We start from the raw sequence: 24237 nt of genomic DNA on the forward strand, positions 1-24237 counted from the left end.
TGTTTCCTGCTGGATGTTTTTCAGGTGAACTACCCAGCTATGCTACTGTATTAAAATGAGTCCAACTATGTGGAACTAAGGATTATTCCACAAATCCTCTTTTAATAGTTCTTTAAATGGTGTTTTTCCTTAAGTTTTGCTTTTTCCCTATGAATTCCCAACCTGACCAGGACTTTCCCATTTTTCCCGAAGCACTGCATCTCTGGCTTTTGACTGGGCTGGGCACCCATGCTCCACAGCTGGGAAGAGGAGCTGTGTCCCCCACGGTCCTGGTGCAGGGCTGCAGCCACTGATGGATTTATCAGATGAACAGAGACATTCCAAGTATGCTTCTGGTCACTGGGGGATGTGGGAATATAAAAAATAATGAAAAAGGAAGGCTTAGAGAACAGCTGTTAAGCAAACTGGGGCTTTTTGTCAAGTTTTTTTTTTTTTGCTTAGTTTAATTTCTTTTTTAAAGGGTGAAATTCTTTACCCCTGTGCAGATTGTTAAAGATGTGTGATGTAAGTTTCCTTTCTTTTTAAATACATGTTTTGAGAAGCTGAAAAGCTGCAGGTTAGGTAAAACTATTAATGACAATTCTGTGACCTCTGCTCCAACCGCCTGTAGCGGCTGCAAATTTTTAGATGTCTGATGGCTGCTTGGCTGTCTGCAGCATCATTATATTGGTTGACAGCAGATGAGATTTCAGAGGTAAAAAAGTCACCTCCCAAATTACAGCCTGGTGGCATGACCAGTGAGCAGATGAAAAAATAGGATTTCAGTGGTTTGATAGGGTAGGAGACCTGTTTTTACAACTGAGGCATGCCAGGAACCCACTTTGGTTGGTTCTGGCTGCATCCCTCCTGTGGGTTGCATAGAGGACAATGTGCCTGGAGTTCATCCTGTCTAAACCAAAATCTGTGTGGTGATAAGCAGAAGGGCTTATACCATGGTGCTTGTTAAGCGAAGGCTCTGGGGACATAATGGGTAGGCTTCCCCCTTCTGCTTCCACAGTTGTCTGCTTCTGATGGGTGCAAGGCAGATGGCAGGGTGGGAGGAATCAGGGTGGCCAGTGCTGGGGCTCCTTAAATCTCCGTTTAGAGAGGGTTGGCTTTGCTTGTGTCTCCTCCAGTCCCCAGGGCCACATGTGATGCCATGTAGGTCTTCAGAGCTGTGGCATCTTCTTACCTTGACTCTCCTGGAGACCATTTGCTTTGCAGCCATGTTGAACATTGGGAACTTGTGGCATTTCCAGATCATGATTTTATTCCTTTAATTCTTGCCATCACTTTCTACCCTCTGTAGGTGCAGGGCTTTCTCCTTTCTCATGTCTTCTCTTTTCTCTGGCTGATACCAAGTCCAGTGTCCTTTGTGCTCTCCCACAGAGTACCCTGCCAGTTCCCCGTGGTCTTTTGTGGTTCTTTGGCTGGATGCTGTTTAACGCAGTCCTTTGGAATTGGAGCCCTATGTAAAATACTCAACACTAAATAATAAGTGACACAACAGCATTTCATGGTGTCCGTTAGAGTCATGTCAGTGATGCTGCTGTTACAGTGTGGTGGCATAGACTTCGGGACAGCATGACAAGCTGAAGCTCAGCTGATTTTTTCTGTGTATCGGTGTCTCGAGTGCTGGATTAAACCTTTTCAATAATTTATAAAAACCTTAAGCACTCTGGGCAGAACTTTTACAGGGAGTGATTACACTGTGTTCAGGAGATACCTCTTTCAACTGGGCTATTAAATGAAAAGCTGAAACCTGCCCGTGATGCTAAGAGATGAGTGCTCAACAAAATGAAAGCATGCAACTTACCTTTCAAGCACTTTTATGATGCCAGCTTTCTTACTTGTTGGTTGATTCAGTCTTACTGATGAACACAAAACCTCGCCTGTGAAAAAAGCAGAGAGGGAAATGCCCATAAATTAAAATAAACCAAAACTTTCTCACTTTGTACAACCTTGGTTTTGAAATTTAGCTCAGACGTGCGAGTGAATTGGTTTGGGCTGCCTTAAATTCCTGCGGAAGGGCAGATAATTTTGGGAGATGATGCAGGATAAGCCAGGCAACTGCTACACCATGTAAAAACTCCTGAAAACGTTTCCAGACCCACTCAGTGCACCCGGGGCAGCTGTGCACTTCCAGGGAGCTGCGTGCCGGTGGCCATGCCAGCAGGAAATATGGCGTGACCTGTGGTGAGCCTGGAGGGTGGGAAACGCTGCGAGCAGAAAACATTTCCACGGGTGGCTCTAAGTGTCCCAGGCAGTTACTGTGTGGGCATGGAAGCAGGAGTAAACATAAAGCCAAGGGAGCAAACAGGAGCAGAGCATGCTTTTCCCTCCACGTGTGTAGCTGCGATGTGCTTCCCATCGTGTGTCCCTGCTCCCAGGCTGACAGCATTGCCTTCTTCCCTGAATGCTGGTCTGCGTGCCTGAAACCTGGCTGTGAAGTAGAAATGGTTTTTTGGAAAGCATAATATTATTTTAATCATAAATTATTTGGAAATGCAATACAGAAATAGCTTCAGATCAGTTCTTCCAGAGGGGTGTTTTTGCAGTCAGGGTATTTATCGACTTCTCAGTGGGAACTGCATTAATATTGCCACAAAAATGCAAACAGTAGTGCCTTTGATAAAGCAATTTGGCATCTCTTAAGCAGAAAGATGTTTTGTTTTCCTAAGATACAGCACTGTTTTCAGTGCAGGGACCTGTCGTATGTGCCAGCATATGGTAAGAAAATACCGTTTTTGTTAACATTTGTGTTTGGAAGCTGTGGGGAGAGGACGAAGGAGGCGGCTGCCTTTGCGGTTGCAAAGTGATCTCTGTTATTGCTAGGGGACAGCACAGGAAGCACAGAAGTGAATGCTGGTTGCAGAGATGCCGGTGGCCTGCAGTCAGCCTCCCGGGCTTAGCTTCCCCCAGACTGTTCTGCCAAAGGCTCTCCTCCTCCTCACATTCACTTTAGCAGTTCCCATCATGTGCCGGAGCAAGGCTGGTCCCCACTGCCGCCTGCCTCCCCAGTGCAGTGTGGAAAAGCTTTACTGGCCATAAAGTAGACATCTCTGTGGATACTGTAAAAATGTCTTTTAGTACTTTCTGTTGTCCCATGGGTATTGCATGTTTGGTTAGTGCATTATTTTGATTTTTAGACTGCCTTTGGTTCAAGAATCCTGAAAGGAAGCTTTTGAGCAACTGTTTTAATCTGATTTTGTAAGCTGATTCCAGCTTGATTCCCAGCACAAAGAAACAAAGAGGAGCTCATTGTATTTTTTTGTCCAAAAGTGAAAGGTCCCCCTCCTTTGAAGATCTTCTATAGAGTTTTATGTTTAGAGAGTGATTTGCTATTGTTTAAATTTAATCTCCATAATTACAGTGGGATTGGATTAATGATGGGTTATTTTTCTGAGTCATTATTTTCTGGCACTTGGGTATTGAGCATAAAGACAGGTCTTCATTGGATGTAAACTAGCATCTCTCCAGTGAAGTTAGTGGAATAATTCCACTTTATATTGTGGTGGCCCAGATTTGATATTATGGCTGTTTCGAAGAAAGCACCCTTTTGAAGTTTGTTGGCCTCGAATCTGCTTATTTTTAAGTTGTCTTGAATCTTGTAGTTGCGTTATATTTACGGTAGCACAGCTAGCTGTTGTCTCTAGACCACATCAGCTGGTCCCACGCAGACCAACAAAAGGTGAAATGTCAGATTCAACCGTAAGCATCTTGGCTTTTTTTTCCTGTTTTAAACGTGCTTTTTACCCCCAAGAGCGCAGGCAGGAAAAGTTCATTACTGATGTCTGGTGAGCTTTTACATGCTCTTACCTATGTGAACAAACTGTAAATCCAGTGGCGATGTCTGGAAAGCAGAGGGAAGGACTGCTCCTTTTTTGAAATGAGCTATGTTTGCTCATTCTACTTTTCAGAAGGGGGTGAAGAGGGAAGGGATCTAGGGAGACCTTGTATGTAGGAACATAGCAGCGGGAGCAACAGGCAACACACTTGATGTAGGTGGTGGATTTAGGATGTCTCTGCAGTGGTATAGAGTGCATGTCTCTTTAGCCTGGTATCCAACTGACAGTGGCATGTACTATACATATGTATGAAAACCAGACACGTCAGTGATTCTTTCCCTTATGCATCCCCTCTGCTTCCAGGAGCCATCTGTTTTTACTGCCTGATTGCTTCAGGTCCACTCAGTACAACTTCTGTTTCCTTGTTAAACACAGAAAGTAGCTGTGAAGCCTTTTAGTGTTCTGTTCTTTCCATTTAAGATGTTAAACTGATATTTTGTACTCTTTGGGTTGTTCTCTTAGCTCTTTTTTACAGAGTATTTAGGAAATACTGCTTATTTTAGTAATAAAGGTCAGCTTTAACTAGTAACACTACTTACCTAGTTGTGATGATCAGCCAGTGAGGTGGGACTCTTGATCAAGAGACTTGGTGTCTTTGGGAGACTTGGTGTCTTTCTTAAAACTGACCTAATAGGTTTGGAAGAATACAGAAAAGCCTTTAGGCATATCCTTGGTATTTGTGCTTAATAAAAAGCATGCGCTGCAGGTCCCATCCATGTTGATGCCTGTGTCTGATAGTCTATATAAGCACTTTTTATGCAATAGAGGCAAATTGTAAGACCCAGATGAAGCATGAGTCTTGCAGTCAGGTTGGACATCCTCAGCCTGGATGTACGAAAGGCTTGTGTACCTGAAAGCTCGTTTTTCTGTCTTCCCCTGTCATGTGTCTGTTAGTCTTAGGAAAGTACTGCTAACTTCTATATTAATCCTGCCCTATATGTTGATTCTTACTGCCTTTTGCTGCTTTGTACAGCAACTGTGGCCAAGGTTGAGGGATTTTCTTAAGCTTACATAAATTTTGTCCTGTGTAAACTATTGACAGTTATAACTGAAGAAATTCTGGTGATGGAAGCTGTAAGGTTGCAGCAGTAGATTGATTATATATGTACATGGTCCTTTTATTAAAGGGGACTGTTGGAGCTGTGGTAATGCTTAAAGTATTTGAGGTGTGATCCACCACTTCATTGCTCCAGATGTGATAAATGCCATTGACTTAATGGAGAAAACGGCGACGTAAACCAGAAATTGCCTCTGCACTTACTGTATAGCTGTGGTGGTGAGTCTCCCATTAACATCTCCAGTTTTCTGGGGCTTTTTCATTTTATTAGGTGGTGATCATGTATGAAGGCTGAGAAGAAATGAATGGGAATGGCTTATATTTGTACTCAAATATAACTTTTGTACACGTGTGAACATGTGTGCAAAACTCATAAGCTATGAATACTTTTTATGAAGGTTGCTTTTGCTGGAGTGAAATTGCAGTGGTCCTGCAAAACCAAGTCATCGCTGAAGATCTTGGGGTGCAAAAGACTCTTCAGAAGTTTCAGCCTTGCTGGAGACAGGACGAATGCAGAATGTCCCACCCCAAATAATCATATCTCATTCATTTGCAACCCCACTCCTTCTCTGCCCCCTTCAAGAAGGCAGATTGCTGTGGAAATTATTAATATAAGCAATTGATTTAAAAAATTAATTTCAGACCTCTAAGTTATAAGTATACATATTAGTATTTTTGGCATAAGCTCCTAGAGTATGAGCTAGAGACTTTCTTAAGCCACCATCAAGATTCTCACCTGAGCACCTGGCCTAACACAGCTGAGAGCTGGAGAAAACCACCAGTATCACGACATTTGGTGCTGCTGTTCTGAGTGAAAATTGTGTTTCCGCAGGAGAGATGGTTGTCCTGTTATTTCTGCATACCAGTTACTTTAGATCAAAAAAGATGAAGATAATTGCTATGCTTGAGGAAAGTTTATTTCCATGTGTGTCCTTAGGGTTATATTTCCTTTGGTCCAAGGTGATGTGACACAGTCAAATGGAAGTTTATTGGTATAGTTACCAAAATAGATGCATTGTGTTAATTTTGTAATTAATTTGTGTGTGTGGAGTGTTTTTAAAGTAACAAGTATTGTAAGCAGTATGTTATTTTTAAACCAAGGACATTTTGTGCTGAATTTGGCTATTGCAACACTGAGTTAGAATTAGAATACACAAAATTCAAAACCACAGTAACCGTAATTTTGCCATTCTTGCCTTTTTAACTGCTTGACAATAGTGTTGTGTTTGTATAGTATTTAAAAATATTTGTTAAGGGGAATGTAAAGAGCTACTGGCAGGCTTCTCTGTTAACTGTTTGTGCATGCTCAACCACCCTGCTGTTATGAAAACTCTGGGGCAAATACTCCCAATGTCCACAGCTCAGACCCTGCTTGTCATTGCAAGTGAAGGAGCAGCCAAAGCCCCAGCTAGGGTGAAGGCAGAGATCTGCACAGTGGGGCTGACAGTCTGTTTTGCTCAGAGGACAGAACACCCATGATGGGCTAAAACTTCTGCTTACAGTCTCCTTTCCCAACTCACCCTGGTACATGCATACCTGGATCTACAGTATCTAAGGAGCTACTCTGTCAAATGAGTAATAATGTTCAGGATAATATAGCCTGACCATGAGGATGAATTTTATACAGCTACAGTTCATGTAATGACACTACAATCTCTCGTTTTGCCTGGCTTTGTCCTGACGTTCCAGCCAACTCTGGGGAGAGGTTATGGGAGGCCAGTACTACATAGGACTGCTTGCTTTCAACCTGCCCCAGCCGTGAGCCGCTTGATTTTCCCTGCAAGGGCTTTGTGCAGCTGGGGCATGGATGTGTCCATCTTAAGACAGAAATTAGCTTTGGATTTTACGTGTCACCCATCAGAGTGACCTGAATGAATTCATGTGGGAAAAATAATAACTTGGAAAGCCGCTTGAGAAATTCTCCTTTTTACTGTTGCCTTGCATTTTGGTGTGCGCTGTCTGCGTTTTGAATACGAGGTCATCTGATGCATTGAATCGTGATAGCAATACAGACTGGGTAATCCTGGGAACCTTCCCTTTCCAAATTTTACTGTTCTAAAACTTGACTTCTTTGTTAAAAATGAACAGTTCCCAGGGGGTAAAAGCCCCCAGAGAAGATCTGTTGGCATTTTATATTTTTAAGCTGTCTTGCTGAATGAAAACAGTTAATTATTAACTTGATGGGGCGACAATGAGTATATAGAACTTAAATATCTCACCACTCCCACAAAGAAAAAAAAAACCCACCGCACCCTCCATTGTATCATGGGAAGATACATGGCCAGAAAAACTTTCCAACTCGTTAAACTTTTATACTGGCTTCATACAAGCTTAATGTAGACTTTTTTCCATCCTGTGATGTTGTAGGGATGCTTCTGACTGCATCTGAGGAGTTCACCATCGACTTAACAGTGTTTCTTTCCGAGCGTGCCTTTCCTATAATAGAAAAAAAGCTAAATTACACAATCTGAAGGATAAAAAAAAAGGTTTCCTTGTTTGTTCCAGGTTGTTTATTCTGTCAAGCCTGACAATGAAATCAGTCTGACAGTTTCTCCTGTAATCAGTCTAGTCAGCTTCTGTGATTGTGTGGGGCATTTGGACAAGGGCAGGGATAAAGGAAGAAAGTTTTAAAAACAGGAAAATACTATTGTAAATGTATCAGGCAAGTTATAAACTGGAAAAGGGTACTTGGAGTCAAGCATCATGCCTGCTGCTACTTTTGATGCTCTGTGGTAGATGTTTTGGTGGGATTTCTTCCCTTTGTGGCTTATGTTTCACTTTTTCAAAGAAGGGTGTGGGAAAATACTGATTTAAAGGACTGAAGTCTGGCTATATAACTTTTAAACTATGTATTTTGTAGTGGAGGGGAGGCTGCTGTAGCTGACTTGAGGTTGAAAAGGAATAACAAGAAGTGATGTTTGGGCTTGTTTTGAGCCCTCTGCCAGGCGGGACAGCTCTGAGCTCTCCCTTGTGTGCTTGGAGAGGCCACGTAGCATCTCACCATGTGGGGCTGTAGCTGGCAGAAAGCATCAAATATTCCCTTTGCTGTTTCTGCCTGGTGTAATTTTAGTTTTCCGGCACCCTGATAGAGCTTTGCTGCTTGCCCTGGCAGTGTCCTTCCCCTTGCTCTTCCTGATCCTCCTTTATCGTGTTCAGCTGTGCCCACAGGTCAACTTGTCCCCGTGAAAGCACGGGAGGGGACGTGGGTTTTGGCTGGTCATTGCACCCGCGACCAAGGACTTAGCAAGTTCTAAATTGAGAATTGTTGCTTCATGCGCGTGTCTTTCCAAACCCGTGGATTTAGACATTCCCTCACCATTAATTACATCCTCTCGTCTCACAGCAGCAAGTAAAAAGGCTAAGTTGGGCACGTCGTCCTGCTGCAGGCAGATGAAGGTATTTTCTTGTTGGTTGGATGCTTGCAAGTTTCTGACAGTATGTGGCCATGCAGTTTTGGGAGGTGCATCCTGCAGGGCTCGCCTCAGGATGGGAAGTAACCAGGCAGCTCAGGCCCCTTCTCAGAGGGTGTGCATTTGAGTGATACCAGCCAGTCTGGTATTACCAGTCATTCTCAATTAAAAGCAGGGGCAGGTGCTTCAAAGGTGAGCCCAGATTGTCAGTAACTGGTGGCCACCTAGGTAATTCCTAGGTGGCACTGGAAAGTGATTCGTACCATCATTTGCCTTGGTGCAGTCTCTGATGGAAATGCTGGTTTCACCCCCTCATTTCTGTAAGCCGTAGGGTCCAGTCACCTGTGTTTGTCAGTCTTTTGACATCTAAACTGCTCAAACATATGCAATGCACAACTGCCAAAATTGGCAGTAGCATCCGGCTCTGACAGCAATTTGCAGGTTTGCCTGTTTGCCCCATGGCAGCTCTTAATGCAGCATTTCCAAGTGCAGTGTCCCACTAAATGTTCGGCAGCAGTCACGCGGAGGTGAAAAGATTTCCAGGCGAGCTTCAAAGAGAAGGATGTGACTAACTGTCTCATAGGGAGCCAGGACGTGGACCCAGCCAGATGAGGCAGCTCACATGAAAGGGCTGCCAAAGGAAAGGGAGAGGACACAGACAAAACTGGGGCTGGGGGATGAAGTGGAGCAGGCAGTAAGGAAGGATAGAGGGGATAATCTCCATGGGCTGTTCCCAGCAGCCGGGAGACGTAATGGCTCTTCAAGGAGGTAACCTGTGGACAAAGCAACGAATCTTAAGCTTGCTGGCCGTTCGTTGTTCCTGGCTCCACTGCAAGGCTCTGCTGCCTGTCCTTGGACAAGTCACTCTCCTGGTGACTCAGTATCCCAGCTGTAAAATGGGTATTGCTGCTTACCTCATGGGATGTTGTGAGGGTGGGCTCATGGATGCCTTTGCAGTTTGATGTGTTAATTGGGAGGGGTGGGAAGGGGGAGAGAGCAACAAAAAACAAAGAGACAAACTTCCCTCACCACCTTCTCTTCTGAATGTAATCGTGTCCCTAATGACAATATAATGACGACTTATTCATCACTGAGATACACTCCTTCAGTTGCACTGGTGGGAACAGTTTTTTGGCCTCATTTTTTTCTCATGAGGGTTTTAAAGATGTAATTTTGTATGTTTATGTAATATGTTAATGTTTTAAGCAATTTCTAATCGAAAATTAGAAGAAACGATGAACAATAAATCAAAGTCAGGTTAAACCAAGATGTAATCAAGTAATACAAGAGTGGAACTAAAAGTATAATTTGGAAAGGGAGCCTCAAACAGAGAAAACACAAATCCTGAGGCCTGAAGAAGGAGGGTTCTAGTTTGCGTCTGCCTTAAACCCGATACCTGATAGCGTACCTGAGGAGGTCTAAGACCAGAAAGCCAAAGGGGTCACTCCTTCTCAGCTCTCTGATTCTCAGATAAGCTTCTGCAAAAGGAAGGGGATCTCTGGTTTACTTTAACCCTTATAAATGTCACATTAATCTTATTCTGTTCACATGGCAGTCTGATGGCTAACACACAAAACCAGGAGCCAGAAAACAGCAGTTTTTAGGGCAGTTAGGGAACTGGTTGACCTGCTGCTAACACTTTTTTCTGTCTGTGCCTTCATGTGCTAAAGCAAAATGGAAATAATTGTCTCCTCTTTTGGAAGAGGGATGCAAGGCCTAAAGAAATGCTGTAAAGAACATGGAGATCCACAGGTGGAAAACCCTGGGGTGGTCACAGCTTCAGATCACAGGAGCAAAACACATGGTCATATTTCACCTGTCAAAGCTGGCTTTGCTTTAGAAAACAGGAAATCTCAAAGGCATTGGCTAGAGAAGAGGAACATTCATCTCTTCTCAGTACTGCATTTGAAAGGCTTTAACAACATAAGCTTTCCTGGCACTTGCCGAGCTATCTTTGGAGAAGAAAATAGGATTTTTAGGGTTTGTTTTTAGTGAGGAACAGGTGGCAGCATGTGGAAACCTGTTGTTAAATTTTAGTCATGGTCCCTTTTCCCTTTTCCTTTTCCCATCTGCAGTTGAGTACGACAAGGAGTTCACGCCTCACCAGCGGCACCACAAGGAGTTCAAATTCAATTTGTCTCAGATTCCGGAGGGCGAGGCCGTCACAGCCGCTGAGTTTCGCATCTACAAGGACTGCGTTGTGGGGAGCTTTAAAAACCAAACCTTCCTTATCAGCATCTATCAAGTGCTGCAGGAACATCAGAACAGGTATGCAGGAAGGGGCTCGCTCTGTGCCACCAGTTGCTGTCCTGGGGAAAGTTAAGCTTGCACATTCATGTTGAGAGGACTGCTAAATAAATACCAGGATTGTTCTCATTAATGGGGTTTTGTTGTTTCCTTGTGAAAAATGGGCATGGCAGAGTGCAAAACGGACCTCAGCTGCAGAAAGTCCATGGTATTGTAGTCCACGTGTTGTCTTTAAATAGAGCAAGAATCTGCTGTGAGGCAGTAGATTTTTAAACCAAAGTTGTTATGCTGGCGTTGCTCTTGTGTACTGAAATACATCTGTCCTCTTTCAACCTAGTACTACTGCATAAATAAAGCATAGCCTGTTTGAAAAATACTGGCAATTAGTGCAAACTTGACCTGCATTCAGCTGGACTTACATTTAAGTAAATAAAGCAGAAAAAAATTCAGCATGCTGACCACAGGTACAAAATCACTCCTGGGCTTTCAGTGGCAATGGGGGAGGCAAAAGACAGGGGCAGGGTAGGAAATGTGTTACAAAAGTCCAAACAAGTGTAAATGGAGTAATTAATTTTAAAAGGGTGGTGTTTAGCATGAGGGAATCACATAAGGCTGAAAGCTGGAAACAAAGGTCAATTAAAAGTCAGAGTAATGCTGTGGTACAAAAGCATTTCATTACTTCTGCTGAAATGTGTCAGCACTGTAACTGTTTCTTTTCTCTCTGAAGGTTTCCTGGGTATTTGCCTTTCTGATCCTTCTTTCTACATCCTTTCTGTGTATATCATTTTGGGGGGATCTGCCTTTGATTTGCTGTTGTGAGGACAGCATCAAGTAGCTGGTGGTTGTTCTGTGGGGAGAACATCTGGGCAAATGGAGAGAAATACTGGGTATATAGGCGATGGGAAGAAGGTGTTAATTTTAGATGATCAGCGTTCCCTTTGAGCTTTGAGTTGTGGGTTGCTGGAGTGCCTCCTTGGGTAACGTACGTGCTGGTTAACATGTTACATCAATGCCCACGCTTGAAGAGCTGGTGGAAGTCTGGATGGTCATGCATATTTCCTAGATGTTAGCTGTATTGTTCATTTAGAGCCACACTGAATAAAAAATGGTGAGTGTTGGTCTGGTTTAGATTTCACAAGTAGAGATTCTACTTCTGCAGCTGGAGGAAAACTTCTGCCAAGTGTCTGGAAGCGATCGATATGCTGCTCTGTGATGGTCACCAAAGCAGGGCACAGAGTAGGAGAACTGTCAACTTTTATGTGTATATAGCATTTTTTCAGAGTAAAGTCAGCAAGCACTGTGGGAACGAGAATAAAGTACAGGATATGGCCCCTAATGTACCCTGCTCCTAAAACTTCTGTGAATTCTTTTTTCTGAAAGGGGCTGTATGCAGCAATGATGCTGGCAACTGGTATCTTTGTTTTGAACACCATGCCAGAAACCTGCCAAAATCGTACTGCATTGTGAAGCTGGGACACATGTCCTATGGCACTGGCTGCTATGGCATCTGCAGGTCCTGGGCATCACTGGGTGCTAGAGAGCTCCCTTCAGAGAGAACAGAGGTGTCAGCTTGTGTGGGGATCACCAGGGTGGTCTCTCTCCAGAGCTGGCGAGTATTTCAGGTCTTTCAGGTCCCTTCCATCATGTTCCTCCTGCTGCTGCTGGCTTTCATGGTGAGGGGATCCCGCTGTTGGGACTGGGAATCATAAAGCAGCTTCCTCCAGGTCCAGACTGCCCGCAATTCACCGTCCCTCCTGACACAGGCTAGGCGTGAACTGCTGACCCAGGGATGAGTGTCTGTAGTTCATTACTAACCTCTGACTCATCCAGTCCCTGAAGGCTCCCTTTCTGTTTCTTTTTCTTCTTTATTTATTTATTTTTACCGGTGGGAAGGAGGGAGACCTTTGGCTAAAGAAACTTGCGCTTCGGATGAGTCTAAAAGGACTTGTCACATCATCTGTGCAGAGGTGGGTAAGATGTTGCTCACAGATTCTTGCAGCTGTAAAAAGGATGTGCCCTTTTCCACCCTTTTTAGCTTAAAGGACTCTTTCATGTTCATGTAAAATATAAAACCACATACGAAAACATGTGTGCTTGTGTATAAATAGATGCCTGTGTATATATTCTCTGTATGTATCTAAAAGTGTGTATCTATTGATAGTCATTTGTATTAATTGTCATGTATATATTAAAAGTATACAGCTGTTAAAAGACAGATATTAGAAGCTACTTACCACTCTCCATTTGTACCTTCAGTTGAGGTTCTGACTCTGTAGGCTACTGCTGCTGCTGCTACAGATTGAAACATGCAGCTGCATTGGTGACCTGGGTGGGCTTTGGCCTGTAAACATTCTTGAAAACAAATACTAAAAACTTGCATCTAGCTGTTCACTTATATCTCTGCGGGGGGGGGGGGATTTTTCTGCTGTGTCTTAAGGAGCTTTATTCAGCTCATTTGGGTTTTGATTATCAGTTCACTTACATGCTTTTACTGGGGGTGGGGAGGGAAATCCAAAGTGATTTTTTCTCCTCCTTTTGTCTCAGTAGATTAATTTGGAAGATAATGTTTTCTTTTCCTCTTGAGAACACTACAAGGTTAAATTACAAGAGGAGAAGCACTGGGTTTTTTGAAGGAACTCGCTAAATATTTGTAAGGCTTCTGTTGCATTTTAGCAGATATTTTACGAGCCAGAAAATAACAGCTGCCTTTGACTTAAAAAAAGATTTACTAAAAAAAAGTTATGTCACACTTCCTTTGGACAGCCTGATATTTCCTGGCATTTTATGACACTTTATTGCATAAGGAAGAGTCTGTACAGATCTGGAAGTCTAGCTGGGGAACCAGCAGGTGAAACAGAAGGAGTTGACATAGCACATTTTTCCATCTTGTTCTGCTGACAAATATTCCTTCTGGTCAGGAAAATTAGTCTCTGAAGGCCACAGAAAGTGCCTGTTCAGTCAACATTGGCAGTCTTCATAGAAAGGTCAAAGACACCATGTTAATCTTGGCTTTTATGAGGTTAACAGTTGTCTGAGGCGATTATTGGTAGCTAATAAAATACTTTTGGGCACAAATAATATTTAACAGGGCAGCTGGCATGAATGGATTTAAACCAGCAGTCTGCAACAGAAAGGCAGCATGCAGCTCTGAGGGAAAACATATAAAGAAAAAGAAACCTGCCTGTTCCTCTCAAAGAAATGAGTTTGGGAGGGCAGGAGATAAGAGGAAGCTTCAGTACACACAGATCTTCACCAAAGCTCAGAGACTGGACATATCCCTTGGCTGCAATTACGTGTAATGAAGTGGCTTAATTCAGTGTTACTTGAGCAAAGGAAAAAAAAACCTCATCTGGACAGTTACCACAGCATGAGCGTGTGACTCCAGCCCAGATGTGCGCGCTGCTGCATGGAATTGCAAGGCACTGCTGGCTGATCCCTGATGCCTAAAAAAAACCCACCAAGCCTGAGGCTAAAATTTCTTGCCAGTTACTGAATTATCGAACTGATTTTTGCCACTGTAGACAAGGTTAAAAGCAACGATTATACGGGCCCATTCGAGACTGTCTCCTAGGTAGGGGTGTATGTGGAGAGAGCATGAACGATCAGAGATCAATGCTGACTGAAACAGCACAGAAGCTTTGAGGAGAAATTTGACCCTTTCCTTGTTCAAAGCCATCAGAAATACGAGAAGAATACTTGTGGAGGTTCCAGGCTAAGAAATGCACATTGAGGACAGTGTGGTCTAAGTACATTCTCTCTTAAAAGCAAAAAAATTTTTAATACTGACTCACTTGTGTCAGTAATATTTTCATCTCCCCATTCCTTCCACCCTTTGCTAAGGTAAAAAAAAAATAGTGCCTAGAAACTAGGCTTTTGTTTTCTAACTGAACTGCAGCTAACGGCTACATTTTGTGACAACGCAAATTGCTGGAGCTGTCAGTGGGATGCTGTGAAGAGATTAATGAAATCCTCAGGATGGGTCAAGTTTGTGGCCAGCCATCAGCAGTATACATTTCAGATTGCGTGACGAAGCAGCTTTACTGAACAGGGCTGATGTCTGGTTTGCTCTGAGGGGGATGACTGTGGGTTTAGAAGTGGGCTGGGGACTGAAGGGCCTGACGTGGGGAGAGAGAACAGGCAATACCTCTTCGGGACCTTTGGCTTCTGACTCCCAGAGCTTAAGAGACTGGGCTGTTTGAAGGCTAGGGTGGATTTTTCTTTTTACCCTTGGTATGTGCAGAGAGCAGGGAGATTTGCCAAAGCACCAGTTCAGGAAGACAAGTGGCATCAGCTTCCAGCTGTTTATCTCACCGTTACCATGTCGGGGGGGGGGCATTTAGTTTCAACAGACAGGAGCTGCGCAACCTTGAATCTCCTCTTTTTTGGTGGTAGCGAAGCACAGCTAAGTCCTGCACATGGGCTTACGTCTAAGGTGTAGCAATGATTTTGTGGAAGAACCAGCAAAGCCCTCTGACTTCTGATACCTCTTGGGAGTGGATTGCCATGTAAGTGAGACCTTTGCAAGGCAAAGGAAGAAATAAGTTTGTCCTTGGAAACAGCTCATTAATTTCTTTTTCCTTCTCAAAAGTTTCTCTCTCTCACCCAGAGAGGTGTCAGGTCAGGACTAGGGAGGGCAGTTTATGGTTGATCAAAGATATTAGGCCTTGGTTTGGATCATCAGTATGTTTTCAAGTTTAAATATCCTGCTAATGCAGACCTCGGACCACTCCCACACTGTCCAAACAACTGATCTATGAAAAACACAGTGGCCTGTGTTAGTGATCAAAGGAAGATATGGTACCTTAATGGTCAAGGTTTATTAAACAGTTTTGTTTGCACCCAGAATGAAATATGAGGGCTTGATGTGCAGAAAGATTCTCCTGTATGATAAGACACGTGTGGACCCATAGCTGTGCCTTGCAGAGTGACTGCCTGGGGAGTATGTTCTTCTTCTACTGAGCACTAATTCCTTAAGGGTTAAGGTGCTCATTGGTTTTTAGCTGCCAGTTACAGTGGTAGTAAAGTCTTCCTCTTTGCGACAGGATATTTATACAAATGTGATCCGAGCGTCTAATCTAAAGGGCAAATTGATTTGCCGGCAGTGTTTATAGCTTAGAAAATAAATAACTGTCCTCAACTGCGTTTTGGAGTGGGTTGTGTAATACAAATGACAAAGCTTAGCATCAATCTGTTTCAAGTTGGGGTCAGATTTGTATATAGTGTGCATATATTTGTATCTGATAGAGCTGTTTCCATGATGCTATGGAGAAGTGTCTATCCACGTTTCAGTTCAGCTCCCACTGTGGGGATGCGATTTGTTGTGGTTTAGGGTGGCTGCTTTTTAGTAGTTTAAAAGTCAGAGTTTTTCTGGATGAAACTTACTGGTTCCATAGCCAGCTGGCTTTTTCTAACAAAATGAAAAAATAGCATATCAGTGCCTTATTTCTTTTCATGAAAGACAAAGATAAATTATTACCCTGTTCCCTCTCACCCGTCTTCATGCCTCAAAGTGCATTTAAATTCTGAGGTGTATTATTGTAGCCTTCACTGCAGCTAGAATACTCCTTAGTCCATTAAATTAAGCAAATGAGAAACACATCTTCTGTCCCTGTAACGACTTTTTCTTTTTTTTTTTTATGTTCTTGTTGGTAAAATGTTCATTCCTCAGAGCCTAAAGCTCGAAACCTTGAGCTAGATGGGGGGGGACACCTTTGCACTCAAATATCAGTGTTGGCTTTGCTGGGGATTATAACAGGCCTGTAGGCTGAGCTTCCCACAGTCTTCGCATGGGGAGACAACATCCACTAGTTCTAGGCTGTCATCTTCCACTATTTGCCAGCTGTAGCCTTGAAACTAGTGTCTCGCTTTGCTGCTCTTCCAGTGAGTCTACAAGTCTTAGCCCTCTGCCCTTGCAGACTTTACTGCCAGGGGCGATGCCTGCAGTGGTACAGGACAGCTGCCTCAGCACATGGGAGCTCTTATCAGACAGAAAGGTAGTGGTGTGAGAGCTTACCTCTCCCTTCTGGTGTGCCCCTGTGTCTTGATACGTCCAGGATGGCTCTGCCCTCCCTGTGCTGAATTGCAGACCCCTTCCAGAGTGTCCCAGCATCCCCATTGTGTGCTTTTTCCTCCACTGGCTGTCAGTCTTTGCTAATCAGTGCCCAGTTGCTGGCCTTCTATTTCACCTTGAAAGTAGGTGTCATTGTAGGTGGACAGCTCTTGGTGTTTCCTTTGAAAAGGCTGCAATTTCGAAGTTTTATCTATTCTAGTTATTAGTCCGTCATTAGCGGATAAGAGCAAAGAAACTTGCTAGTTTGCTATATGCAGGCAAATTTTTACAGAAGGTTGATGTCAGTGCAAACTAAAGACTCGGATCCCAAGGAAGCAGGAGAGTATTTAGAAAGTGCGTTAATTAAAATGTAAATCCCACACACTTCTGTGCAGAATTCCCTTTTGAGAAACTGCTGCTAGGCAGTCTAGACTATTATGTCAACTTGTCTTTGAAGAAAAGTAAACAAAAAGGTTCAGCTGAGGAAAGTTTTAGAGACTTACAGTAATTAATGCTTTGGTAAATGGCTGTTGATGCGTAACAATCCTTTAAACACCTGGGTAATCGCGAGCTTTGAAGTTAGGCCAAAATGTTGTTCCGAGATCCGTAATTAAAATAAGAGACCTTTAGCTTGGTCATTTTGAAGGTGAGATTTCTGTTTGTTCTCACTGCCTCCCTGGTAAAACTTCTGCCTGGTTGGGGAAAGAAGGCCAGGGAGGGTGGGAAAGTAAAAAACCTACTTCAACAGATGCTTCTTTAAATTTAGCTTTTTATAGCTTTGGTGTTTTTCCTGTAGCAAAGTTCCATGTTGTAATGTGTACCCAGAACAGAGAAATTATTTTAATGTGAACATTTCACTAAGTATAGTAACTGAGATTAAGCACTTGACCTGGTTACTAATTTGACTAAATTCTAATCTAATTAGTGTTCAATTAAAGAGAATTAGCACCCGGAGACATTTTGTTGAAAGGTTTACACAGAGGTTTCAGTTAACAAAATATTTATCTTACAGCGGGAAAAGCACTGAAGTTAAATGCAAGCTGTTTCTCCTGTAAATGCCCTGGGTACATGGTTGGGATGCCGGCGTTAAGAATAGTAGCTATATTAGATATTTATATCTGACAGATCAGCTCGCTCTCCGAGGACACTGGAGCTAAATCCTGCCTTCTGAATTATACAGGCCATATTTCTCCAGTAAACTGTGTACTTTCTGTTTACTCCAGCCACTTGTGATTGCTCTGTTGACCTTTGCTTCTCCATCCTCCTCTAGAGTCCTCTGAAGGCCATGGAAACACCTCCATTTATTTCCTGGGACTTGAGACCATACTTTAGGGCCCTGATCCAGAACAAAGACCTCCTGTTCTGAGTTGGGAATCTCTAACTTGCAACTTCCCGTTTAATGTCCTCTCTTGTCTCAGGAAAGTTGTTTCGGGTCATTGCCTCAGTTTCTGCCATTCTCTTGCTTTTCATTAATAATCTAAGGTTAATACATATTCTGCCTGCAGCACCTTTATTATGAAAATCATTAACCGAACTCATCCAGATGGTTAAGCACAGTGAAAGTAAAGATGAGACTGTCAGTCACCATAGTGACAATGAGATGACAGCAGCTGTATAAAACCACAGAGGCAGGTTTAGACAGAGAGGATGTTAAAAAGCTGCCTGATTTGGTGATGAAATTCATCCTCTGTACACTGAATTTCCTGCTGTGCAGGTGCCAGAGGTCCTGTGATGTCCTTTGACATGTGGGGTTGCTTGAGCATTAAACCTCTGGGCTGACTCTGCTTTCTTCAGCCTGTGTTGAGAGAGCAGGTATTCCTCTTTGCTCAACGATGCTGGCTCATGTATTTCTTCTGCCCTTTCTTTTTCTAGCTTTTTCCCCATTCTTCTTGCCCCCTTCCTGTTTCCCTTAGGTCCCATCTTGCCTCTGTTATTCTCAAATGCTGAAGTTTTCAAATAATCCATTAATGTGACCACGTACATGGTTACATGCTTTTGTTTGAAGGGCCACTGCCAGCCTCACAGCACAGGATCGATGTCACCAATTAATGACTAGGAATTCAAGAGTTTGTTGCATGCACCTTGCACAGCATGTGATCTGTTTCTCACCTTCTTGTCCACTCTTGAGATTTTGCTTTGACTATGGGCTTGTATCTACTTGTGCGTAGCACTCTCCAGCATGGTATCTTACAGCTTCCTACGCTATTTCTTGTTTTGACATGGCTATAAGGCAAAGCTAGTGATGGTGTTCTCATCATGCAGATGAGAAGCTGATGCAAACACCCATGGCAAAAATGGTCTTTGCCAAAATCGTCCAGCAGTCCAGCAGCTGGAGTGGCAATAAGGCTGTGTAGCAGCTTTAGGTCTCATGCTTCCCACCTTTCTTTTGCAGCCCTGTGAGAGAGGAATGAAACAAATGTGTTTTCTGTGGTCTTCAGAGAGCAGAACGGGGGGGGGGGGGGAAGAAAATTCCAGTTGTGAAGATTGGAGCAAGACTGGAAGTGTAAGACTCACATCACTGACATCTGTCACTATGTTTGTTGGCAGCTGTGTTGCTGCAGATGACAGTGGTAGCGGGTTGAAGCCCTCTGTGAGCCATTGGTGCAGGAAGATTCCAGTAGTTTCCCTACTGCTTCTAGATGCAGAGGGATTCTGAGTCAGGGATAATGGGCCTGATTCACAGAGGTTTGGTGGCCACAAGTGCTTTTTACTCTCTTTTCTTTGCAGACTTTTTCCCTTTATCCAGGGTCTGTCCATCCAGTCCTTGCACGTCCATGTGTCCCCCACCACTGCAGCAAATCCTTCACCCTTCCCCTTCTAAATAGATATTCTTTCTTTCCCACCATGGGCCAGCATGGGAGATCTCCCAGTCTCCATTCCAAGATCAGACATTGTACAGCCTTTTTGCAGGAGTAATAAGAACATTTCTTCTTGGCTATGTGGCTGTAGGGAAAAGCAGTTTGCTATCAGTTGGTACATGGTATCTGGTTTATCAAGCGGGTAAGGAGGGAGAAAGTATGTTCCCTGCATACAGAAAGTCCAGAGGATTTTGTTGCTAAACTCTGAATCTCTGTTGAGCCTGTGTGGGCGGCAGTTTTCAAGTTCTTCTGCTTGACCAAAATTCAAGTGATTTCCTTAAAGGAGGAAAGACATACAACATTTAGATTATGAAAAATACAAAGGAGTGGTTAAAGACACTCAGCTAAATACTTGGGATTGGTTTTTATGTGAGTAATTTTCTTCCCTAATTTTGTTGGAAAGAGGTGACTCTTTTAAAAACCTTCATGCCGTAAAACAAACTAGTAAGAAACTATATGCAATTTTGTGCAGCCTGGTGAAGTTTGGGTGGCAAACATTAATTGAAAACAGGCTTAAGCAGAAAGTATTAGAACGTGTTACCTGCTAGTGTTTCTAGTATGACCAAACCATACCTGTGGGGTGAACCTTCAGTGTTGGCTTCCGGTCAAATGATGCAGAAGTCAGTTGAATAACTGATTGAAAACAAGTCCTGTATGAGACTTACTGCAAAGAGTTAACTGGATTGGAGAGCCCCATTGTCCATTTTTCTGCATGTTACAAAGGAATTGAAATCTTTCCAAAATGAGTGTGACATACTGGGGTAAAGTGGAGCATTCTTATTTGGTGGAATTGTACCATTGCTTTTACTTTCGTGGAGGACACTAAGGTGGGGCAGATCCACTGTAAGGCAGGTCTGAATTTTAAGTGCACCTAATCATGATGGCGGTTCAGTCTCAGGGCAGGGGGAAGGTGTGATTTGGTAGAGAGAACTGCATTTGGACCTGAAAAATCAGAGATGTAAGTACACCGTAGGAAATGACTGGGTTCTGTGTGGTTCAGCAGCATGAATCTGAGGATTATAGTGGATCACAAGATGAACATCAGTTAATAGTGTGAGTTTTGTGAAGAAGCCAAAATCATATTCTGACATATATGAGTAGAGGCATAGTCTGTGAGGTGCATCAAATGCATCAAGTCTGTGAGATGCACCTTCCTCTGCACTCAGTGAGATCAAGTGAAACACATTCAATTTCCTGGAAAGGTGGAAATTCCTGAGGCTGGAAATCTGTAAGATCATGTCAGGCAAACATCTCTCTGGAGTGATGTGGAGGTAGTTGATCCTGCCTGGAATTCAGGGGAATGTGCTAGATGATGCCATATGGTGGTGCTTTCAGGCTTTACAGCTCTCTCATATCTGCCTTCCCAAAGTGCAAGGCAATGGGGAACGTAAACGCTAAGCCTCTCATGTTTTTGAATATCTGACTACTCCCATGTGGTTGAGTGTTCATGCAGGTTTGCTCTTAAGGAGTTCCCAATGGCTCTCCAGCCAGACATGTTTGGTTTGGGGGGATGTAATGCTGAAGTTACTCTACTCTGGAGGCTCCAGCAGGCATTGTCTGGAGTGGATGAGTGCCAGGAAGATTATGGCACTTAGAGGAGGGAAGGTAGGAAAGGAGATCAGAAAGCAATTGGTGTGAGGGGGAATGTCAGGTGCTGGGAAAACCCCTTTTTGGATATAGTCCATCTCAGGCACTGGAGAGGACCAACGTGTAAGTTCTATTCAGAGGTGGGAATGACCTAGCAGTTCATTCCTCTCTTAAACCTGGGCAGGGAAAGAGTGGTCTCAGCTGCAGCTGCTGTTTGTGGTCTCCTTTAAGCAACACTTCAGCTTATATACCCTGCCTGGGAAAGCCCAACTCTTTCAACCCTAAGGTTTCCAAAACATGTAGCAGCTGGCCAGCCCCAGATACTCACTGCTGTTGGAGGTGAAGGTCAGAGCTGTTCCTGAACCCTCTTCCCATTGGAGGAGCCATGGCAAAGACCCCTGTGGGAAAGGCTGCTGAGTCAACCACGGAGTGAGCGGCTACCAGCAAGGCAGAAGAAAGCCTCTATGCTGTAAAAATAGCTGCAGTAGGAGCCCTAATATACTTAAGTGCTTATTTTTCCACATGTGATCTCATGCAAGCCAAGCTGCTGGGCAGTATGACATAGCAGTTGGCCAAAAATAAAACATAACTCAATCAAAATGTTGTTTTTTTTTCTGAAGTTAACCTTTGATGGGTGGAAGCGACAGGTACCTGTTTTCTCATTTCCATTAAGTTATTGTTAGAAAAAAAGAAATCCAGGGAGGAAGAGAGGTGAAGATGGGATTGACACCCAGTATCCATTTTGTGGTGATGGCCACAGGCTAAGGATAGGAATTGTAGCACAGGAAAGTTATGCCTATAATACTGTGGGAAAATGTACATGGTGCTTCTGGGTGCTTCTCCAGCTGATTTCATTGAACTCATTTCATTGAGTTTTGATAGGCATTTAATGCTGCAAAAAAACGTATGTATAGACTTGATAACATTTGAAGGTGAAGCCTATGAATGAGACCCAGTGCCAAGAGCCTGGGAACAAGGTGCTCTAATCCCTGTTGATATGCCTTGGAATAATGTCTTTATAGTGACCATCACTGCTTGCTGCTTGGCCTGTTGAGTTTTATTTTTTATTTTGGTCAATTATGGTTTGTTTGTGTTTTGGAAAGGGGGCTGAAACCATGCAACACCTTTGACCAAGCCATGAAATGCCTGGAAATGCTGTTAGTTTGAGCACTGTCCTACTGGGCTAGCATTATACTCTTCAGGAGAAGAGTACCTTACTAATCCCTTGCTGGTGGAGAATTGAACAGATCTGAGGAGTAGAATTGCTTTTCTGCAGCCTAGAAAATAGTGAAAAGCCTTTGTAATCCTGAATTTCACATGTGCAAGCATGTGCATTTCATGGCAAAACTCTGGATACAGACAGGCAGATTTTAGGTGTTGTTTTTTTTCCTAGCTATTAACATCACTTCTAATGATTTCAAGTTTTGTTTCTGTAACAGCAAAAGCCAGGGGAGGAAATCCCAGACATCACAATATTATCATTATGCTTTTCCTCTGCAGGGCCTCTGACCTGTTTCTGCTGGACACACGGGTGGTGTGGGCCTCAGAGGAGGGCTGGCTGGAGTTTGATGTCACCGCCACCAGTAACATGTGGGTGATGAACCCTCAGCACAACATGGGACTGCATCTGAGCGTGGTGACTCGGGATGGTAGGTTACGGGCGAGTTAATGCAAGTCACCTCACAGGTCTCTTGTATGATGTCTAGACGTGGTGCTGACAGAGACCAGTTGTGATATGGGGGGGGGTGAGCACCCTGCCTTTGTAGGCAGCTGTAGCCAACAACACGAGCAACAGTCTGAGGGCACATATAGAGGGCTGTCAGTTCTTGGCTATCCCATGATGGACATGTCTTTCCTGATGAGTGAGGTGAGGTGTCTCTGAACAGTACCAGGATGAGCTGGTGCAAGTGGGCTGGGGTAGGGCACCAATTCTTGGGTTGGAGGTGGAAGGGGGCATGAAGCTGGGGTTCCAGGTGGGGTGAGGTTTAGGGGTTAGAGGAAGAGAATTGAGCAGGGTTGTGGGTATGCACCTCCCCGTGTGGGATTATGGCAACCCTCCTGGCTGCTGCAGCTGCCATCACTGCTCCGATCTCATCAAACCTGAGGTGGGAGATGTGCACTGGAGAAGTGAATGCAGTCTCTGTGTGGGGCTGTTTCCTCTGAGGGTGGCTGCAATGATAGCATTTCACAGTCCACAGAAACTTTGCAAGGTGGAAAAGAAGAGAAGAAACTGCATGAAATTAAGTGTTGGAATATAAACAGTGGGGAAGAATAGGATCTAATGAGCAGAAAGTGACTAAAAAGATGACTATGACATCTGTTGTCCGTAGGAATCGGTCTCCAACCTTAGGTTTTCTTCCTATTGTTTCATGCTGGAGTTTGATGCACCTATGGGGTCAAGTGAGACCAGAGGGGCTATCCACTGTTCTCCCTGAGGAAACGTTAGTGCCAGCTTCCACCTTCCTAAATGGGCTGAGAGCTGTCCCTGTGCTCCTGACAAAAGCACCTCATCTCTTTGCCCTCTGCTCTCTCCTAATCCCATCTCTGCTTCTCGTGTTTCGTGGGCAGCAGAACTAATTTCATGACACATCTGGGCTTTGTAGTTTACATATCTATCTGTATACCTTTTCAGTGCCTAAACTGAAGTAGAGATGCCATTGGGGTACCAAAGACCCAGGTGCTGCAAGCCTCTCATCCAGGATGGATGGGGTGCTGTCATAAAAATATCCATGGGTCATGGTGGCAGGAGGGGAATGCTTAGTGATTAAAAAAGTGAAGTATGAGCAGGAAGAAAGGAAGCACTGCTGATGAGGATGCCAAGATGTTGGATGGAACAATCCAAATGCACTTTTTGTCTAACACTCCGCTTTCTGTTTGGTTTGAAGGTTTCAGTGTAAATCCTAGAGAAGCAGGCCTTATGGGCCGAGATGGCCCTTACGACAAACAGCCTTTCATGGTGGCCTTCTTCAAAGTGAGTGAAGTTCACGTACGGACCACTAGGTCAGCAACGAGCAGGCGCCGGCAACAGAGTCGAAACCGCTCTACCCAGGCTCAGGATGTTTCCAGGGTGTCTAGTGTCACAGGTAATGATCCAACACAGGTCATCATCCAACACAAGCTGGGCCGACTTCTTGTCATGTTTGTATTTGCTCTGAGTGCAGAAGCAAGAAGGGGTATGTAAGCTGGGATGCTCTTGGAGGAG

General features: G+C 43.8%; 1 protein-coding gene across 1 annotated transcript in view; it reads left to right on the forward strand.

Annotated features, from left to right (window-relative positions):
• Positions 1-24237, forward strand: part of BMP6 (bone morphogenetic protein 6) — an 88047-nt gene that overhangs the window by 53446 nt on the left and 10364 nt on the right. The window contains exons 2-4 of the mRNA XM_061449429.1: positions 10370-10562; positions 22536-22684; positions 23921-24118. Of these exons, the coding sequence (XP_061305413.1) occupies positions 10370-10562; positions 22536-22684; positions 23921-24118 (540 nt within the window). The remainder of the gene's footprint in view (positions 1-10369; positions 10563-22535; positions 22685-23920; positions 24119-24237) is intronic.

Source organism: Pezoporus flaviventris, unplaced genomic scaffold (genome assembly GCF_033815535.1).
Source record: "Pezoporus flaviventris isolate CSIRO_AGI_PZ_B2104156 unplaced genomic scaffold, CSIRO_AGI_Pfla_v1 ptg000007l, whole genome shotgun sequence".
NCBI classification, from domain to species: domain Eukaryota; kingdom Metazoa; phylum Chordata; class Aves; order Psittaciformes; family Psittacidae; genus Pezoporus; species Pezoporus flaviventris.